The sequence below is a fragment of the Nicotiana tabacum genome, chromosome 13 (genome assembly GCF_000715075.1).
Source record: "Nicotiana tabacum cultivar K326 chromosome 13, ASM71507v2, whole genome shotgun sequence".
NCBI lineage: Eukaryota > Viridiplantae > Streptophyta > Magnoliopsida > Solanales > Solanaceae > Nicotiana > Nicotiana tabacum.
Genome location: NC_134092.1, coordinates 109,809,409 through 109,822,015, shown reverse-complemented (window position 1 = coordinate 109,822,015; position 12,607 = coordinate 109,809,409). Strand labels below are relative to the sequence as shown.

At 39.1% G+C, this 12,607-nt stretch overlaps 1 protein-coding gene across 1 annotated transcript in view; it reads left to right on the top strand.

Moving 5' to 3' along the window:
- The window catches only part of LOC107760795 (uncharacterized), a 45,488-nt gene that overhangs the window by 10,048 nt on the left and 22,833 nt on the right, over positions 1-12,607 (top strand). Inside the window, exons 5-13 of the mRNA XM_075228314.1 lie at positions 2,497-2,619; positions 3,738-3,993; positions 4,080-4,559; positions 4,633-4,818; positions 4,914-5,198; positions 7,233-7,880; positions 9,549-9,939; positions 10,100-10,242; positions 10,466-10,615. Coding sequence (XP_075084415.1) covers positions 2,497-2,619; positions 3,738-3,993; positions 4,080-4,559; positions 4,633-4,818; positions 4,914-5,198; positions 7,233-7,880; positions 9,549-9,939; positions 10,100-10,242; positions 10,466-10,615 — 2,662 coding nt within the window. The remainder of the gene's footprint in view (positions 1-2,496; positions 2,620-3,737; positions 3,994-4,079; positions 4,560-4,632; positions 4,819-4,913; positions 5,199-7,232; positions 7,881-9,548; positions 9,940-10,099; positions 10,243-10,465; positions 10,616-12,607) is intronic.

The window sequence follows — 12,607 nt, the reverse complement described above, 5'->3', positions numbered from 1 at the left end:
GAAGATCTTTGAACCTCTGCCTTTTTTGCTCTTAATCGTTGTACCTGAATCTAAAGGACTCTGAAAATCTTTCCGGGGTTTTTAATTTTCATTAGGTAATATACTAAGAAATGAGAGCTGTAGGCAGCTTGTGCATTTTTTTGAATTTAAAGTATTGTCTGAACTCTGAAAATTTCTCTACCACTTTTAGATTTTATTAAAACGCTTGTTGCAAAGTTCTTCTAGGTATCGTCTCCAATTGATTAGTTTGAGAAACTACTCGTGCCAAAATGGAAGATCCACATCACCTCCTCGGTTGTAAAATCGTTTTTGACTAGTTCCCCAAGCTTGTTAGAAGCTGATTAGTTGACCGAATGCTGTTGCAATGGGCTCACCCTTGTCTCATAGGCTTATCTCTGTCCAATCTACTTGTTTTGCTTTAACATGGGTAAAAAAGTTTATCAAGAACGTGAATAATAATTACCTGTTAACAAAGAGAGATATGTGGGAGAAGCTCCTAGTTCTCTCTAGAATCAAGAAAGCTAGATCATTTGTCCTACAGGGAGGCTCTTTCTGGCTATCCTTAGAGCTAGGTGGAAGCTGCCGGAAGCTTGATACAGGCAAAGAACCAAGGTTTTCTTTTGTCAGATGAACATACTCAGAGAAGAAAGAACCTTTTGAAAACATGCTTGCTTGGGAATTTTTCGAAATGGGTAGATTCTCCAGAGGCAGTAAGAAACTGGGCTATTGAGGAATGGGGTGTAGAAGATGGTAAGAAAAATCTCTCAACTGGTGGACACGCAATTTCAGTTTCGATTTGCGAACGAGGAGCAGGCCATTAAAGTTCTTCAAGGAGGAAGGTGGTGGTTGGGGGAGAACTTTCTGACTGGTAAACTGGGTAGAACTTGCAGGATGTGTCGACCCACTCTTTTCTGGCGACACTGCAGTGGTAAACTTTGTAGGGCTACCGGCACTCTTGTGGTGCTTTGATCTTCTCAAAAAGATTGGAGATCTTTGTGGAGGTTTTGCTGATGTAATCTGTAGCTTGCATGACTTGATGGGAGTCAGAATTATAGTGAGTAAGGGAGAAGGTTTCCTGTTTCAGTGGTGGTGAATGATGGGGATATGGAGTTCCGTTTGTGGATGTTTCCAGAATTTCGCCCAGAGAATGCTGGGGAAGGAGGATGAGGGGGGAGATAGAAGGGGGTGATAGAGGTAAAGGGGGTTTTCACTGGCTGGGATTAATGGATAAATAGCCGCTAACGGCTAAAGTGGATATGGTCGACGGGGGTTCTGAATTGGTGAAGGGAAGAAGGTTTAAAGGGGGGGTGGGGGGTGGATGGACATAAATACCCATGGATTAGTTAATCCAGTTGCTGGTTTAGACTCATACTCTGAAACATAGCTGTATCTCTTTTTTGGCGTTTTGGTGTAGACTAGAAGATGTCAACACACTGGATAGAATGTTAGACTTCCACAGCTTCCCACAGTAATGTAAAGGAACTGAGTTTGTATATAATATTTGGCACTATCTTCCTAATTCTTGTTTATCATTAGAAGTTTGCTCTGCTGCCTTTTGGTTTGGCTTCCTCTTTATTTTAATTTTTTTTCTGGTTAACTATGATGTGTTTTGCTACCCGGTGAAAACCAGTTACAAGTTGATTGAGTGACAAAGGGGCAGCACAAAATTAATTTTACTAATCAATAGAATAGTACTTTAAGAAGGGGAGCCTTGGCGTAACTGGTAGAGTTGTTGCCATGTGACCAGGAGGTCATGTGTTTGAGCCGTGGAAACAACCTCTTGCAGAAATGCAGGGTAAGACTGCGTACAATAGACACTTGCAATCCGGGCCTTCCCCGGACCCCGCGCATAGCGGGAACTTAGTGCACCGAGCTGCCCTAATAGAATAGTGCTTTAAATATAAAAAAACGTGGGGCTTCGGCTGTCCTGCTTTATATGCACCTGTTGCTTTACCTGACTTTTCTTTATGATATGTAAGCCAAGAAAAAAGGTAATAACAAAAAGGACATATTACTGACTAGGGCACCAAGACCAATAGGTAACGAGAATATTAACTTGGGCACCACTCGTTTGGAGCAGCTATACAAGAGAGACAGAGATTGAAAAACACTAAAAGAAAAGCTTAGCGATACTACCTCAAACTCTAAAGTATTAAGAAACACCAATAATACTGCTTTGTCTCAGATTTGGCCCACAACATTATTGGATTAACGAAACTGGATGTGAATTGGTTTTTGGTTTAGTAGTTTACAGTCATTTCATCTCTAAAACATCAGTTCTAGGTTTGTGCCTCCGGAGGACTTTTAGAGACATGGCATGTTATAACATCTTATGTTTGTCTATCGGGTCTTTAGAAATGCTTAAACTGGATGTGAATTGGTTTTTGGATTAGTAGTTTACAGTCATTTCATCTCTAAAGTATCAGTTCTAGGTTTGTGCCTCCGGAGGATTTATATTGACATGGCATGTTATAACATCTTGTGTTTGTCTATCAGGTCTTTAGAAATGCTTACTCATGTCAATTTGGCTGAAGAAGGCATCTTGAGGATGCTCCTTGCTGTTGTTTATCTTATGTCCTGCAACGTTGGTAATGATAACGAGGTCGCCGCTGCATCAAGGTATGCAGTTTTCTAGGTGTGTTATTTTATGATTGTTCTGAAATTCTTCTGCTTGAGTGTTTTTCTATGTTTACTTAATTTTGTCATCTGTGATTCTTAAATTCTATAATTATCCTTTCTTTTAAGCTTTGCTAGATGGGCTCTCTGGCCATTTGTCAAACAGGAAAGCGTTGAAAAGCGTCAAAGTTTGTTTGGGCTTTAAGTGCAAATTGCAATTAAACCATGTGCTTTATGAAAAAAGGCTCAAATGGAAAAAATAAATACATAAAATAACTATAACACAACAGCAATTTATAAACAAAATAATTAGAAAAAAACCTACAATAGACGAAAAGCAAAGAGGTATAAATTATGTCTATCAAAATTAAAGAAGACCTTTTATATTTCTAATTCAACCCAACTAGCTAGGGGTTGAGGCCTAGTAGTAGTATATTTGCCGCAGTTTTTAATTTGTCATAAATTGTGTGCTTCACTTCAAAGAAGGGTGCACTTCACTTCCCGCTTTTCGCTTCAAGTCCCATGGACCTAGTCGCTTTTTTGCACTTTTCGCTTTTCAAACACTGGGTTACTCATATATGTACTTTTTTGGTTTTGAAAGTTATTGATTAACTAAAGGATACGCCCATTAAGGAATCCCAAAGTTAGCAAGTGACGTACTATTGAATTTTACCATATCATTCTAGGATTGCATGAACGACCCCATCTATGAATTTAAATTGTTCTATTAGTAAGAGGGGAAAAAAAGGACTAAACAGGCACATGCTTGATCTCTGGCCAAGTACGCAGAAATATTTCTGTTGACTGTTGCATTGTGACTTGTTTCCAATACCTTTGCGTGCTCTGATATCAAGTTAAATTGTGTGAAGGGTCATCTGGAACTAGCTTAAGCTGTTACTGAGGGAATACAACAGTCACTTCATCATTTCTAATGGTGGTATAGTCATTAGTTGTTATAAAGCTTGGTTGAACTATATTGTGGTACTACGAGATAATATTCTTAGTTATGTGGTTTGTTTATAATGATTGAGTAAGATAACTCATTGCTTATTTTTGTGACATCTTCGTTATTGTCTGAATTCACTTAGAGTTCTCTTTCTTATGCTTAGATCTTGATACAGGCTTCTTGCTTTAGGAACTGGCTTTGCCACCAAGATGATACGGGAATATGGTTTATTGCAGCATAAGAAAGATGGTATGGAGTCGTGGAAAGTTGGAGGCGTGCAAAATTCTTTTCTTTCTTCAGAGTTGATAGATAGTAGACCTGATGAAACAGGAGATCTAGAAAGGCTTCATAAGATGGCTCACTTTCTGGAGATCATACGGAATCTGCAGTGGCGACTCACGTACAAATGCAAAAGGCTAGGCCAAGAATTGGTATTTTTGTCCGGTCTTCCAAAGTTCATTGTAATCAGCTGCTTGATGTTGATACGTATTACATCTCCTTTTATTTCATGGTCTAGGTGGATCAAGGTGACGCCGTAGGTGAGACAGATTTGTTGCAGGACGAATCCAGGATTCTAGATGTTTCTGCTGATGTCTTATCTCTGGAGGCATCAAACCAAAAAGGTCTGATTCCTGCTTCTGAGATGGAGAGAAACAATGGGGAAGCCCTTGCTTTGATGCCCGTGGATGCATTTGATTCCAAAAACATTTCTGCTTTGGACACTTTTGAGGAACCATCTTTAATATCTGAAGGAAATTCTTTGAAAAGAGTTTTTTCCTTAGAAAATCCAAAGGATATGATTGCACGGTGGGAGATAGATAATTTGGATGTGAAAACAGTTGTCAAAGATGCTATACTTTCTGGTCGTCTTCCTCTGGCTGTTCTTAAGCTGCATCTTCATCGTTCAAGAGATTTAATGTCAGATCAGGAAAATCAGGATACATTCAACGAAGTTCGTGAAGTTGGAAGATCTATTGCTTATGACTTGTTCCTGAAGGTAGGTCTTTTCCAAATGTTAATTTAAAAAAAAATATTGTATGTCGAATGAGTTAGCTACCGTTCATGATCAGGGTGAGACTGGACTTGCTGTAGCAACACTTCAAAGGCTGGGGGAAGACATTGAAACCAGCCTTAAGCAGTTGGTTTTCGGCACTGTTCGGAGATCTCTACGGATGCGAATTGTTGAAGTCATGAAAGGACTCGCGTATCTTGGACCACATGAGTTGCAAATTTTGGAGAAGATCTCACTTATCGAGGTAGGTGGAATTATTGTTATTAAAGTTCCTGTAACTGTCTCTATGAGTCTAGATTGTAGTAGAATTTTGAGCTGACGGTTTGTTTTTGCACAAAGAGGGTTTATCCTTGCAGCAGTTTCTGGAGTACCTTCTCTTGCCGGCACAAAGAGTTCAAGGGAGTATCGAATGCAACAGAAGAAATAAAACTGCACTTATTGGCTCCATTGGGTAGAGACCTAGTTATTGCCTGTGGTGAACTTGATGGAGTTGTGTTGGGTTCATGGATAAATGTCAACGAACAACCAAATGCTCCTGAAGCTGACGATGATAGTACTCATTCTAGCTACTGGAGTGCTGCTGCTGTGTGGTTTGATGCCTGGGATCAGAGAGTTGTTGATTGTGTAAGTAACTTTAATTGTTGCTTCCAGAAAATTGCTGTTTATTGTAAGAGGCGTCAAATGGGCGGGTTGGGTCAAAATTTGGACCACTGAAAGTGGGTTGAGTCATTCATTCCGTCCAAACTATGCTTGAGTCAAGATGGGTTGGGTCAACTTGGGCTAAATAATTGGTCATAACCTTACCTGCCCGACTCAAAACTATCTTCTTTGCTTGTTTATTCGTCTTTTATAATTTCTTTAATTACCAAATTCAAACTAAAACATCTTTTCTTTATTGACAGAAAAAGTGGATTAAATTTTAGAGACACTTCTTTTTCTACTTTCTACTGAAGCTTTGTTTTGGGTCATTTTGGGCTACCAAGTTGCAAGTTGACCCAAATTTTTAAATGGATTAATTTGGGTTGTTCCCGAATTGAGTTTCATGAATTATTCCTGACTCAACCACTCATGTTTCAGCGGGTTGGGCGGGTGTATATTTGCATAGGTCAAATTTAACACCCCTATTTATGGGACAATAATTTTGAATTATCTACCATAATTCTTCCCCTCTGTGATTGTTATGTTATGATTCACCTCATGTGACAGTATAAATTTAAGCTGTTAAGAAAAGAATGGAAATATCTAATCTATTAGGTCCTAGAAACTGCCCTTAATGTTAAGGCTAGATTGTTTTGGATGTACCTTGTGCTTAGAGTGTGGTGACAATTGGTAATGGTGGGACTTCAACTCAGCACCTTGGCCTGTTATCTTGTTAAATTATGTGGCTACACTTTTATTTAAAACCTTAAGTTATTAGTTAGTTAGGGAAGAGGGTTTTCATTAATTAGGTTTCGACAAAATTCTTGAGTATGTATATATTGCATGTATGTGTGTGTGTGTGTGTGTGTCTTTTTTTTTTAATTTTGAATTTTGGAGAGTGGAAAAAGTTGAGACTTGAGAGGACTTAGGATACTTGACATGCAATTCTTAAGTTGGACGTTTCCCTTAACTGGAACTTGAATCCGAGCATCGACACTGAGATTGAAGGCCCTTAACTTTAGACAATCACTTCTACAGGTTTTCTCGCTGTCCCTGGTGATACTACTCAAAAGTCAGAGCCACAAGCTTGTTTTTCATTGTTATTTATGATCTTTAGCTATACTCCTTTTCCTCTTAGTCTCTCATTTGCACTTCTCTTTGACTTGATGTCAGATCAATGATGTGGATGCTTTTCAATGATGGCCTTTTACCAGATCATTGCTAGATATATAATCATTTAAGTGACTTGTTTTTACATTCCTCGAAATGTGCACTTGTTAGCAATTTAGTTCCCTGGCCAATCTAGGTAGCAGTTCTCCACGTTCCAAGTGCTTTCTGCACCTAGCAAAATCTTGTAATTTAAGTTAATGTACTCCTACTTGTCAAACTAATTAATTAACATGATGATTCATTTATGAGAAAGAAGCTAGATTTGCTACACATAAATATGATGTAGAAAACTTTGGAACAAAGATTGCACTCATACCATGCCCATAGAACTCTGATTTGCTCTTGTGTTTTCCATTTAGCATATTATTTTCTTTGAAAACACATCTTTGATTCGAATGAATTGTCATAATCACGAGTTAGCTACTCTTTACTGGCAGAATTTTGACAATTACTAATTGGATCCTTTCATTCGAAGGACACTGCACCTTTGTCTGTTCGATTAACAGCTTGCCAACTTCTTATTGTTATTTTTAAAGAATGAAAGCATTAAAAAGATGAATCAACTAATCTCAGTCATCCCAAGCACTCTTTGCTGGCCAGGAACTAGAGCCAAGGGGTCCCAACGCAGGAAGCTACTCCTCTTCCGCAACTCCATCCTTAATGGCTCGGAAAATGAAGCTTGAATATTATAGAATCAAATTGTTTTTCTTTTATTTTGATCATTTCTTTGATCCTGTTGATTGTATCATATCCGTTTTTTATTTTCATTATTCCATCTTGAGTTTAGGTGATCTTAGTGTTCAGTAAAAACTCTTTACTGGCAATAAACATAATCTTATTTGCTGACAGATAGTGCTGGATCAACCTTTCCTTATGGGGGTCAATGTTTTATGGGAGTCACAACTTGATTACCACATTCGCCATAGTGACTGGTTGGATGTTTCAAGACTTTTAGAGGTAATTCCATCATATGCATTAACCAGTGGAAGCCTCAGTGTCAGTTTGGATGGTGTAAGCTCTTCACCAGTTGACGAATATCTTCAGAAACCTCATGACTGTGGCAGTTACATATATTCTCTTGAAGAGGTGGATGCTGTTTGCATGAATGTACCGAGTGTCCAAATTTTCAGGTTTTCTGTGCACAGCATGTGCTCCACGTGGTTGCTAATGCTTATGGAGCGAGAACTTGCTAAGAAATTTATTTTTCTGAAGGATTACTGGGGAGCTACTGCTGATATTGTTGCTCTTCTGGCACAGTCAGGTTTTATTCGTGATGTGCATAAATCTTTACCGATGGATGAGCTGGCTGAGAGCTGGTCAGACTCTGTACTAGATATTAGTGATGCTAGAACTCATCCACATTCCATCGAAGCATTTCATAAGGTTATTGTTCACTACTGTTCACAGCACAACTTGCTGAATTTCCTGGATCTTTACCTTGACCACCACAAATTGGCTTTAGATCATGAATCAGTTTCCTGGATGCAGGATGCAACAGTGAGTAAACCCGACTTATCATTGTGTAATAATATTTTGCTTTGGTTTCGGTATCATGTGTGAATTTTCTTTAATGTGAAAACCATAGAGTTTCGATCTTATTATTGGTTGTTACTTAGCCATAATGGAGACCTATGTTCATTGATGGTTTCCGCTTTTGAAAAGCTGAAGTGTCAAAACTGACTGTTGGAACCATGTAATAGGTGATGGTCGCTTCTATATTTGTATATTTTTATGATAACTGTTGTTAATAGTATTTAGGTTTAGTGCAATTTTAATTGGAATAAGGTCAAAACATAATGTTAATCAAGGCTTTCCTTTATTCATGGTTGTCAAAAGACTTAATTTTCATCAAGTTACAACAATTGATTAACCTCCTCATTAATCTGATCAAATTCAGGGACTTAGACAGTAATATAACTGGGCACAAAAAGCTGCTTGCCTTTTATATAAATTGTCATTTCAAAATGTCCACCGAAAACCTGTAAGGGCAAATGCTTCATTCATGCTCCGGGAACATATTTGCCTGAGCGATTCTGTAGATGCTACTGGTATACTTGTCTTCTTTTTGCAAGCATTTTGTCTGAAAAAATGTTTCTTGAAATTCCTTCCTTTTAGGTACTTATAATTGATATACTACCTTGTTAATGGCATGTGTACTTGCTTTCTTCATTTTTAAGATTACAGTCCCTATACAGGTTTTTCGGTGGACATTTTGAAATGACAATTTATATAAAAGTGTTTACTCCAACCAATTTATATAGTCTCTAAACACTTTATATAAATTGTCATTTCAAAATTGTTCTCTCCAAATCAATAGCTCAAATGCAGCAGCCACAGTAGGGAAAACTCCAAGGGCACACCCTTAGTGAATTACTCCAGACTCCAGTAAGGGACTCCTGTGGGAGGTGCATGCATCAGAACGTGTCAAATGACAAGCCTTTCTCTTTTATTTTTCCTACCCTGGGAAGCTGGAAGTTTTTGAAAGAAATTTGGGCCTTCAACTTCCCAGCAATCCAGACGGCCTTAGATTCTTCTTTTGTAGATCTCATTTTCATTTCATTAGAGCTCTCGTTTTTGTTTACTTTTTCCTTTGACCTGTTTGTGGATAAGTGAAAATCTGCAGTGGTTAGCCCTTTCTCTTTTCTTTTGTTTTTGGTTGACATCTAAGTCTAGATTTTGTCACACACAGTATATCTGAAAATCATTTTGTAGTTCTCCAGCTCTCACAGGAAAACTTGGTTCATTACTCCTAGGTGGCTTTTATTAGGTTAGCTGTATGCTAGTATAAGCCTCCATGGACCTTAGTGTAGTCCTTCAGGGTGCAACTGATCAGAGAGCTTCATTATTCTCCACTATGTGGCATATAAATTGTCTATATGAAAATACTAGTGGGGGATCAAACAAGAAATTGGTCTCAAGTTCATTAGACTAGCAGACGCCTAGTTACGTTTCGATGCAACTTGCCTTTGCATCTTGCTCCACTGAGGCCTTTTATGCCCTTTCATCCCGGAAAGCTTTTTATTATGCATCGTCTCTAGTTGCTGATTTCCTTTAAAAAGATCTATTGGTTTATAGTGCTATATATTTTCCTTGTGAACTATCTTTTTGTGCGTTTTGACAGCCCAATTCACTATCCTTTTGGTTTTCCTTCTATATGATCACCAGGGAGATAACCAATGGGCAAAATGGTTGCTCTTACAAAGGGTCAAGGGAAAAGAGTATGAAGCGTCGTTCTCTAATGCCCGCGCTGTTGTATCACATAATTTGGTTGCTGGTAACAGTTTCAGCACTATGGAGATAGAAGACATAATACATACTGTTGATGACATTGCGGAAGGAGGAGAAATGACAGCTTTAGCCACATTGATGTATGCTCCAATTCCGATTCAAGATTGCTTGAGCAGTGGTAGTGTTAACAGGCTCTATAGTTCTGCACAGTGTACATTGGAGAATCTTAGGCCATTCCTCCAGCGCTTCCCTACTTTGTGGCGTGCTCTAACTGCGGCATGTTTTGGACAAGATCCAACTTGCAGCATTATAAGTCCTAAACCGAAATGTGAGTAGCTTACTTCACTCCTAAATCTGCTGGCCGCCTTGAAGGACCTCAAGCAGTTCTCCTGTGATGGCAGTTTAAGTGTTTTATCACATAGGCCTAACCAAAGTTGCACCTTCTTTTGATTATGACCTTTTCCTTATTAACTATGTGTCTTCTGCAGTATTTGGGTACTCTGATTTATTAGACTATTTGAATTGGCGCGAGAGTGTGTTCTTCTCTTCGGCACATGATACTTCACTCTCACAGATGCTTCCGTGCTGGTTCCCTAAGACTGTCCGGAGATTAATTCAGCTTTATGTACAGGTTGCCTATGATCCTTCAATCGTCGTTTAACTTAATTCCTTGCTCTTTCTTAAGATTTCATGGGATGGAAATTGCACTGTAGGATCTCCAACGACTTTACACTATGGAGATACTAGTCTATCTTTGGCAGTTACTAAGCTAACTAGAACCAACTCTAACGATCAAATTCTTAATGTGTGTCCATTCATGCTTGGTTGTGATCATGTTCTTTCTGTAATGGCAGGGCCCACTTGGTTGGCAATCAATTGCGGATTTGCCGGTGGGTGATCCCTCTCTTCTAAGGGACATTGTTCCTTCTGACATCAGCCCCTTGTCCTGGGAAGTTGCCATCCAGAAACACATTGAGGAGGAGCTGTATGATTCTTCATTAAAGGTTAGTAATGCTTCTGTGATCATTTACTAATGTCAAGCTTTGAGATGCTGTCTTTTCGCGTCTCGTTTCCTTATCTGAAATTGTGGTTGTTGAAGACATAATTAAGTAAATAAAGTGCGCTTTCTCTAATAATTTAAGCTTTTAGATGAGATGATCACATTCTTCAACATGGTACCAGATCAGGTAGAATTCATGGATTTGAGTCTCATTGCCACCTACATTCAAAAAGAATATTTCACGTGCTTGGCCCATAAAAAGAACCAGGTCTGCATGCAAGGGGATGCGTGGAAGAGATAATTAAGTAAATATAAGTGTGCTTTCTCTAACAGCTTAAGCTTTTAGATGAAATGGTCACACTTAAAGGCCTGTTTGAGGCATGCTTAATCCTTGATGCAACTCAAGCTAGTTGATGTGTGTCGCTTAACTGGCCATTTAGTGCGGGCACTATGCTCACCTCAATGTCTACGGGTCTATATTAAAGGGAGACAACACTAAACAATAAAGATAGAAAACAAATCGATTTATTAATTTATGAGGAAATTTTATGGATGAATTTAGTAGTAATTATGGTGTGAAATTTAAATTTTGTAAAAATTAATCACTAATCTGAGTTAGAAATTTAAAATAGTTTTTCTTTATCAAGAAATTTTGAAATGGGTTTTGAACTTGCTGATATGGTTATTACTTATGTATTATAATTAATTTTGATGTTTTAAAGCTTTGTCCATATAATTATTGTTAGTTTTGGGAATATTATGTATGTATATTGTTTAGAATCAACGAGGGAGATATTGTTGTATAAGAACAAAGGTGATATTCAGAATTGTAACAACTATAAGGGTATTAAGTTGCTTAGCCATACTATGAAAGTGTGGGAGAGGGTGGTGGAAGCGAGGGTGAGGAGGTCACTATCTATATCCGAGAACCAATTCGGATTCATGCCTGATCGTTCAACTACGGAAGCTATCCATCTTATTAGGAGGTTGGTGGAACAGTACATGGATAGGAAGAAGGATTCGCACATGGTGTTTATTGACCTAGAGAAAGCGTATGACAAGGTCCTTAGGGAGGTTCTTTGGAGATGCTTGGAGGTAAAAGGTGTTCCGGCAGTATACATTAGGGTGATTAAGGACATGTATGATGGAGCTAAGACTCGGGTTAGGACAGTTGTAAAGGACAGAGCATTTTCCAGTAGTTATGGGGTTATACCAAGGATCTGCGCTCAGCCCGTTCTTATTTGCACTGGTGATGGACGCACTGACACACCATATTCATGGGGAAGTGCCGTGGTGTATGCTATTTGCTGATGATATAGTTATGATTGATGAGACGCGAGGCTGTGTTGACGAGCGATTGGAGGTTTGGAGACAGACCCTTGAGTCTAAAGGTTTCAAGTTGAGTAGGACAAAGACAGAATACTAGAGGTGCAAGTTCAGCGACGCGACGGGGAAATCGGACGTGGACGTAAGGCTTGATTCACGAGTCATCCCCAAGAGGAAGTTTCAAGTATCTTGGGTCAGTTATCTAGGGGAATGTGGAGATCGATGAGGATGTCACACATCGTATAGGGGCAGGGTGGATGAAATGGAGGTTAGCATCTGGCGTCTTGTGTGACAAGAAGGTGCCACTGGAACTTAAAGGTAAGTTCTATAGAGCGATGGTTAGACCGACCATGTTGTATGTGGCAGAGTGTTGGCCGGTCAAGAATAACAATAGACAGAAGATGAAAGTAGCAGAAATGAGGATGTTGATATGGATGTGCGGGCACACTAGGTTGGATAAGATTAGGAATGAAGATATTTTGGCGAAGGTGGGAGTAGCTCCCAAAATCAGGGAAGCGAGGATTGGATGGTTTGGACACGTGCAGAGAAGCCTAGATGCCCCGGTTAGGAGGTGCGAGCGGTTGGCCTTGGCGGGAATGAGGAGAGGTAGAGGGCGGCTTAAGAAGTATTGGAAAGAGGTGATCAGGCAGGACATAGCGCGACTCCAGCT